The 8,672-nt window shown below is 38.7% G+C and overlaps 1 protein-coding gene across 1 annotated transcript in view; it reads right to left on the bottom strand.

Annotated features, from left to right (window-relative positions):
- Positions 1–414: 414 nt before the first annotated feature.
- LOC142081920 (cytosolic beta-glucosidase-like) overlaps positions 415–8,672 on the bottom strand; it is a 41,714-nt gene continuing 33,456 nt past the window's right edge. The window contains 9 exon segments of the mRNA XM_075149292.1: positions 415–635; positions 1,590–1,713; positions 1,994–2,061; positions 2,535–2,573; positions 2,576–2,771; positions 2,841–2,893; positions 2,896–3,083; positions 3,085–3,130; positions 8,153–8,380. Of these exon segments, the coding sequence (XP_075005393.1) occupies positions 415–635; positions 1,590–1,713; positions 1,994–2,061; positions 2,535–2,573; positions 2,576–2,771; positions 2,841–2,893; positions 2,896–3,083; positions 3,085–3,130; positions 8,153–8,380 (1,163 nt within the window).

Raw genomic sequence — 8,672 nt, 5'->3', positions numbered from 1 at the left:
ATCAATCCAACTTTATGTCAAACCGCATATATAACTAAACCTATGTAAGGTTGCACTGATCACAGTCAGAGCACACACGTTTCAAAGCTGTGCTCGGCTGAACAAACGGCAAAGGTTCATTTTACCCAAATTTTGATGGCTCCCATATAGGCATCTACCTCAGAGCTAGTCCCCTTCCTTTCCTTACCGTGCATGAAGAGAACTGTGTCAATGAATGCACTAAGGTGTGATTCATCAGACCTACTCTAAATGTTTACTTCAGGATAAGCCATTGTACACTGTAAAACAACAAGATTTGGTAAATGAATCCCATTCATTAAACAGGGAGAGTTGAATGTTTATTCACTTCTTTACATCTTCAGAGAAAGTCAATTCCAGCCTTATAAGTAAACAAAACAGGGTCAATGGCCTGACTCAAACACCATCCCTCAATAGTCTGCGGACTTTAATTTTTACTCCTGGACAAAACTGCTGTCCAATGCCAACTATTACTCTCCACACATGGCTTGGGCCAGAAATGGCACAGCCCAGGAAGTGCTCTCCAAAGGCAGTTAGAAGATAATCTGCCTGCTTCAGATAGCAGTAGGTCCTACCAGTTGGCTTCAGTGCCAGAAAATGGTCCTTTGCATCTTGTACTTGAAGAAAAAAAGTTAATTGGCATGGATGACAAGTCTAAATTGCAACTTTAAATGAAAAGGAAGTAGATAGAAAGGTAGTTTTTAAATGAACATTTTAATGAAAGTAAGGATAAAATAAATAATATAAACATAGCAAAAGTAAAAAAGAAGCATGAAGATGGAAGAATGGCTACAAAAAACTATTAAACCAGGATATGACATTCATGATTGTGATCACTTTGGACAAATCTAACAGGGACACTAGCTGTTATCTAAATGAACTGGCATTTTAAAATACAGTTCACTTGATACATAACGAGAAGATCTACTCCCTGGAAATTGCCTCAGAGAATACTACCAACAGAAGGAAGGTAGGGAACGAATTTCCAGAAGATTGGAAATTGGACCAACTTTGTTTCTATCAAAACTAATGGTAAAGCATCTTCTGAAAAAAAGAGCTTCACTAGTGCTGAACACTTTTGGCCATCCTGACATAAAAGCAGAAGCTGAAGTATAAGGACTTAATGGCCCTGTACAGGAATGAATTATTACACGGACCTCATTGCGTATGGGAGGTTGTATTCTGTAAGGATATTATGAGATGCAATGGTCAGGTTTTCAGGTGCACTCAACTTGACACGCTTCACAATGAGAAGTATGAACGATGAGCACTTTTGAAGATCAATGTGCTTGCTTTGCTCAACAAAGAACTATGGCCCTACAAAACTGAGTTTAGAAATAATGTACATATGGAGCACCTTTTCATCTGTTTCCACCCCAGGATGGGGGGAGCTGGATTAAACCTACTTGCTTTCCTTTCAGCTAAACATTTTTTTTTCTAATCGTATCACTTTACTCCAATTTACATGAGTTTTAGCTTCAAGAATCATTGGTCATTGCTGAATGCAAATAAGCACGAAGTAAAATTATATTAAGTTTGCACAATTGATCTTTCATCATTTTAAATGGTACCTTTTAAAATTTCCTGCAAAATCAGCCTGAAATACTCCCATCGTTGACTGTCATCAAGTCGAGCAGGGTCACTTTGGGAAAACCCATTCTCAGTGATGTAAATTATAGGGTTATTATATGTATCCTAGAACAAGACAGCAGAAGTTTTATTCAGAACAGATGTAAGAAAGCCCATAAAATCAGATGCATTACCCTCTATCTTTTCTAAGCTACAAACTAAAACTAGTTTTCATCAAATTGCACTGACCCTATTAACTTAATTTTCCATGAGCTGACCTTTTATGACTAACAATGGAAAAGCAAAACTGCAAATATCCATGAAGACAGTGAAATGACTTATTTTAATGAGAAGACTAAAATATCTTTCCTGCATTAGCATCTGCTTATTGTCACTGCTCCTTAACCCCTTGGTACTGGCAGTCACCACACGTCCCATTGCCAGGAGTAGATGCATGCCAGGAAAGCCTTACTGCTGGCATCAGAAAGATCATTTCTGGAGTTCAAAAGATGATATAACACTGGTGTGTCATTTCAAACTGTAAAATAGCTACCAAGTACAAAGGCAATAGGAAAATACTAAGGCTTCTACTCTTTATAGCCAGCACGCAAAAATTAAATTAAGAATCCCAAGGTGACTTGTTTATTTATATCTTGTACAATGTCTTATGCCATCCAGATGGGCTCCTCAAAAAAACCCCCAAATCACCAGTATTACTCATTGGATTCTCAGATCCCCTCATTGGCCAGCTAATAGTGGTAAAATGGTCCCGTGAGCCTTAGGTCATTCCTCGATATAACACAGAAGTCAATGCAAACCCCATGGTACTACAGCCAGGCATAAACTCCCAGTTGCAAAAGGCCAAGAAGGGTCCATTATTTGCTCAGCTTCACAGTCCATTGAAACACTTAGCCTCTTGCCTGCATTTTCTTGGTCTTAAGTTTAACAGTTCAGGGCAAAGAAGTCAGCAATAGCCATGATCACATTTTTTCCTCTTTAGTGAATTCCAGAAGCCTTGATGATAAGTAACCCTGCTTTGAATGCATTGCAGAAATCCAGGACTTCATGATGGCTGGGTATTCACCTGCAGTAAATACTGTCCCAACAAACCCATCTAAGGTAAAGGATAGGTACCCTTTAGTTGCTTGTTGATCTGCTACAGAATTCGTAGAGGTTCTACCACTCTGAGTTCAAAGCTATAGACACAAGTTCACATTGTTTTCTCCAAATATCTTATCACAACTGCGTCAGGCTTTAGCAGGAGCTTTTATCACATTATAAGCTGCCTTGTAAGCTCTGGTACCAATGCTGGGGCTATACCTTTCTCACAACCACCTATAGCAACAACATAAGGCTCATTAATAGCGATCACTCAGTCTCCAAACGTTCTGAAGCAAAACTTTGCATGAATATCAAAGGTCTCAATGATCTTTTCAGATCTCCAGCCACCTTCACCTTCTAAGGACTGAGGAGAGCCAAAGTGATACAGCAAGCAGGATGCCATTTCCCAGGTTATTAATTATTTTGCTGTAATAATTGACTCCTGAAAATATTAAAAGAAACAAAAAAAGGTTAACTTAGTAACTTTACTACATTTTAACACATGAAGAAACCTCACTGCACATTTTCTCTGCTAAGAGATGCAAATATTTCCTCTCAACAGCATGCTGACTACTGTTACAAGACCCCAGAGTTGGCAAAAATGCTCAGCACACAAAATCTTCCAACCAGGCACATAAAATCAAATGAGGATGCAAATTTTCAAAATAGATCAGTGGACAGCAACTCCCCGGGAGAAACATAATTCTGATGGGTGCTGGTCACATGAAAACATAATCCTTTCATTTAAATGCCTGGATGGCAGCCTGGCTGCATGTACAAGACGAAAGCGTGTTGGAAAAATCCTAACACTTGAGAGCCTGACAGGTAGATTTGCTCTAACGAAAGCATTTCTCTCCTTGAGAACTGTGTCTTTTGAAAAGTTTAGTGTCACACTCAGTGAGGTAACTAAGCTGATCTTTTATGATTTGAACTTGGTTAGCTGGGTGAGCTGTTTTCTCTGGACTGTTCCATTCTCCATCACTGTCTGTGCCAGCATCATGACAAAGAAGATACTGTCAATACCTTCAATATTTTGCAATGGTGTGAATTCAATGGTTCCCTCATTAGCTGGGGTGTCTTTCCAGATCTATGTAAGATTTAAGGCTTTTCATTGGGCTTTAATAGATTGTAGGTGGAGTTCAGGGCACTGGTCTTTAGCCACCAACTTGAACGGCTTGGCAATAGTTTATCCAAGAAACCAACTCTCTTCCTTTTACACTGCCACTGCTGCAGACTGCTCAGTCCCTCTAACTGCGAGAAGGAATTAGCTCACCTCTCTAAAAGCTCATGACTTCCAACCTTTCTTGTCCCTCTTGATAAGACAGAGATCAACTTTAATTTCCTGGATGTGTTGTTAAAGCTGGCCAGTACGGGGGATGTATTTCCAGAGGCTTAAAAGGAATTCACCTTCTGTTCAGATTTAGCAGTGGCTGACATGAATATGTTTCCTAAAGGACTATTTTTATGCTGCTGAGAGGTCACTGTAAGTTTAAATATTAGGATACTTTAAACTCTTATATAGGCATTTTTAATTTTGCTTACATCCAAACACAACCACATTTCTTTTAAGCCTTCTGAAAACACTAGATATTGCAAAACACGTCATAAGCTCTGGTTCAAAGAGTATCAATTAGCTTGCTCTTTTACTTGAACTATCTGGTTTAGCGTGGTAATTGGAAAAGACCAACAGTGGCCTTGAATTATTACTTGTTAAGCTAAGAGGCTCCAGCCAGGAGTAGGTCTCCATCATGCTGGTGGAATGTAGAAATCAATCAGCCTTTGCTTCAGAGACTTGGGCTAAATATATCAAAGTGTTTAAGAACCTTAGAAACCTAAAATTCATAAAAATGTCATGGGTCTTAGACTACCACATATCCTAATAAGACATAGGTGCTTAGGAAATGTCTATCCCAAGGCCTTGCTGTATTGAAACCCAGAACTGAGAAAGGTCTAAAGAAGTTGAGAACACAGCAGAAAGGAGGAGGAGGAAGACTAAGTTGCAAAGGTTAATAAAATGTATGCTTAGGAGGTTATGTATGGTTTAGATTATTATTCTTAACAGTTTCTGAACCAGAGATTTTGTTTAACCCAAAGCAGGAAACTTGTTCATTAGTAAACATGTCTGTATATATTGTACTATAACTTCCCTGGTATTTTCAGGTTCAGCTTGCTGTATATTGATATTTAAAAATGCCAACACAGAATCCCATACTACCTTCTTCTTAAAAGGACAGTATTAGACTTTAAATTATCCTAACTTCAAATGACTGATCGTAAGGATTTCTGTCGAATGGCTTTTTTAAGACAACATTTACTGCAGCAATCAATTATGAACCCCAGATTTAGATAGTGCCTTCTCATAAACAAACAGGTGCATACACATCCTTTAGCACAGCAAGACTCAATAAGTTTGTTTACAAAGTAATTCACAATAAATCTCACAGTTTGTTTTTTCTTCCGAATGCAGCACCAGAAAAACACATTAAATTCTGAGGAGATACGTGCCTGTGCCTGAGAATGCACCCACGTAAAAGAGGAATATACCAGAATTTTAAATTTTGAAAAGAAAATTCTTGCAATTTGCAAGACCAATTAGGAGCAAATAGAGTTTGTTACTGTTACTTTTGAACAGGGACCTATTTGACTTCAGTGGGATTGGGTGTGTGTTAACTGTTTGCTGGTGGGACTGCAAGGCTTACTACATAAGCTTAAACTGGGAAAAAAGAAATCCTTTGCTGATACAGGATTCTGTTCTACCATATTGAGAGTAATGCTTGCCTAGAAGACACTAGCATTTCCCATTCTAATTTTCAGATTATAAATTACTTAGTACAATTTATAACATTTAAGTGCAACCAACTATCGTTCTTTTTTTTTTTTTCTCGATTAAACACCAATATTGGAAAAGATTTATGCTTTGTGTTAGGAAATGAAGAGAAATATGCATCCCTGAAAAATGTAAATGCCAGGTCAAATTTCCAGACTGTCTCATACTTTCCAGAGTAGCCTGATTTAGTTTCTATGGCTGTATCTGTGGGTCACCTAGAAGCTGAAATACAGAAGAAAACATTCCTCTGAAAAAGTGTGTATATAAGGGTTTTGTGGAGACACCCCAAAGTTTTGGGATTACAGACATTAAGGAGCATTTTGTCACTGAGAAGTGAAGGATTGTTCTTTTCTCCTTTCTGTCGTCTTCTCTCCCCATCCTGATTCCCTACCTTCATGCTGAAGTGAGGCATTACATCAAACTCTCCAAGACTCAATACCCCCATGTCTACTCCTTCTGTCTCCCTCCACACCAACACCTAGTGTTCAGCAGCTAACATGTTCTGCTCAGGGCACCTTCCAGGGTGAAAATAATTATACAAGAATACTTTAAAAACAAACTTGGTGTAAGTTTTTACCTAAACCCTGACACGTCTTAGGAACAATACACCTACAACATCACTGCTTTAAAAGACCCTACCCCCACCAACTTAGAAACAGAATGATTTTAAAGGTTTTCAAATGTCCTACATCTTAGGTGTGAAATTGGTAGTGAATCAGTTGGTGTGAATGATTTTATTTGAAAGGACATTGCTCTAAGCTTTCTAATTCTTCACATGCTCTTTGTAAAAATGTTTATATAGAAGATGATGGCCTTTCCATGCTATGCAGTTACAATTGCTTCAACAGATCACTGCACAAGAGAAGTGAACTCCTGCCTAATGAAAGCTGGCCTACTTGGAGTTCCTCCAATGCCCTTTTGCTAAATGTAAAGTTCATAATATTAATCAGGCAACTGCTTATACTGGGGATCAAGCGAACATTTTCTGAAATTACAGCTGAGTTTTGTCAAAATGTTAGCTTTCCTTACCAAGTGCATTCAGAATGTCTGCTTGCTATCTCCCACTCTGACATCTAAATAACAAAGCCCATTCAGTAGGCAGCTCCGTGGGGTTGTACAGTGCCTGCAGCCCCAGCTGAAGGAATATCAGTACAGGAAAGAAACCACAAGGACTCAGCCAAATTTAAATTCAACACGCCACAAAAAGCGTTCCTAGGGAAGGGCAAGCTGTGCCAGTGAAAGTGGGCCGCATATTGTAAATTTTGGTGGCAAAGGAAAGGCTTCCATTCAAGCCTCTCCGGGATGCTGGCAGGATTTTTGCAGTCATGCTCTGCAGGGGAAAATGGCTGGTTGGTCTGTTTACAGCAGATTCACCAGCCCCCTCCCCCTCTCTGAATTCTTGAAACAAAGGGTCCTCCACTCTCTGGTGAAAACCGTAATCTGCAGGATGCAGAGGACAGGCTGCTGCCTATTGAACAGCCAAACTCTACATGACCAAAATTCTGCAAAAAATATTGCTTCTGCTGGTATCTTCTTAGTACAGATCAGGATAACCTGACGAGCATTTTCTAAGAAATCCTTTCCCTTTGTAGCCTTCCATCTTTGCAACCTTCAAACCAGTGGAAGAAAAGAATTGCCAAGGCAAACACTGCCCCAGAAGTACAAAGATATATGTCTTCTTGGTAGAACTGAGATTCAGAAGAGTAGGGGACAGAACTGAGATTCAGAGGTTCATCCAAATCTACTTTGCTTTTTTCTCCTCGGAACAGTATCCTCCCAGCACATAAGAGACCTCAGCCAACTACTTTGATTCTCCCATCCCTTCTGGTTCAGTTGCTTTTATTCTTCACAATTCTTTTTATTTCTTCTTTCTTCCATTCCCTATGTTCTGCAGGCAAAGCTGCCATTTCCTATCTTTTCCTAGGAAGTCACCTTCATCTTTCCCCCAGTTCATACCAATGGAATTAAAATAAACAAATCAGAAGTATAACAAATTTTATATATGACTTCTAGCAATCTGACCAGCTTGTTTATGTCTGTATCCCTTTTCACTTTTACACTGTCTGCTGAGATTGTGAAAACTCTTCTCTTCAGAGCAGGCACTGCCTTTTGTTTGTCAGGGAACTAAGCACAGTTCCTAGCTGAGTCTGAAGAATCCTCTCTAATTTGCTAAAGAAAATATCCGGAAAAAGTATGTCCCTCTTCGTGTAAAATAGTTGATGTGAAGTTCAGTACATCAGAGTATACAGATAAACTATCTAAATGCATTTGCCAAATAAGATACTTGTCTATTGTAAGCCATCCAAAAATATCCTCATTGCTAGGATCCCTGTAAGTATAAACATTCTGATGAAGCAAAATGATGTAGAGTTACAATTAAAAAAACTGGAGTAAGCAAAAAAGATACATAGGAAACATAATACTAATCCTATCCCAAAAGATTGTGCTATCCAAGGGGATCTGGAATATTAATTAGTAAGTTGTTGCAAACCTATAAAAAAATCATCCCATAATTACTCTGAAAAAAGTTGCAATTTCAAAGCTACACTGCAGAATAGCATACTGGATTAATTATGCCAGACTGCAGCAATAACCTTGAATTAAAGCTGCAACCTTCTATTTTTAAGAAACAATTGCCTTTCTGGTTGATGAAACCTGTCGTCCCATCAGGTAACAGACGTGACCAGGAAAGAGAAAAGCGATAATGAGTCAATCCAAGCTGTTTGATACATTTCAAATCTTCCTCCCACAGAGTGTAGCTGCCACAAGCTACATCACCAGTCTGGTTCTTGAAAACTCGATCTCCTCCCTGATGGGTGAATGTGTCCCAGACATTAGGGCCCTTTCCATCTGCATTCCAGCCTTCTGCTTGAAAAACAAAACTTGGTCGTTATACTTTTGACATCAAAAGACATATGTTGAACGTAAATATTTATCACAAAGTAGGCACAAACCCCTCAAAATCCGATGAGCAAAATGAGCAGTATTCCTTCCCCGCTCCTTATATCATTTAAAGTAACTAGGAACTTTCGAGCATTAGTATATATTTGCATTAGGTTTTGCATTTATTAATATTTTTGCTTGCTGCTAATTATTTAAAAATCCTGTTTTAAAAAGCATTCAGAGTTCTAACACTCTTCATACTTCCTTAGCCAAA

Source organism: Calonectris borealis, chromosome 4 (genome assembly GCF_964195595.1).
Source record: "Calonectris borealis chromosome 4, bCalBor7.hap1.2, whole genome shotgun sequence".
NCBI lineage: Eukaryota > Metazoa > Chordata > Aves > Procellariiformes > Procellariidae > Calonectris > Calonectris borealis.
The sequence above is the reverse complement of the archived record's forward strand: the minus strand, read 5'-3'. Positions and strand labels throughout refer to the sequence as shown.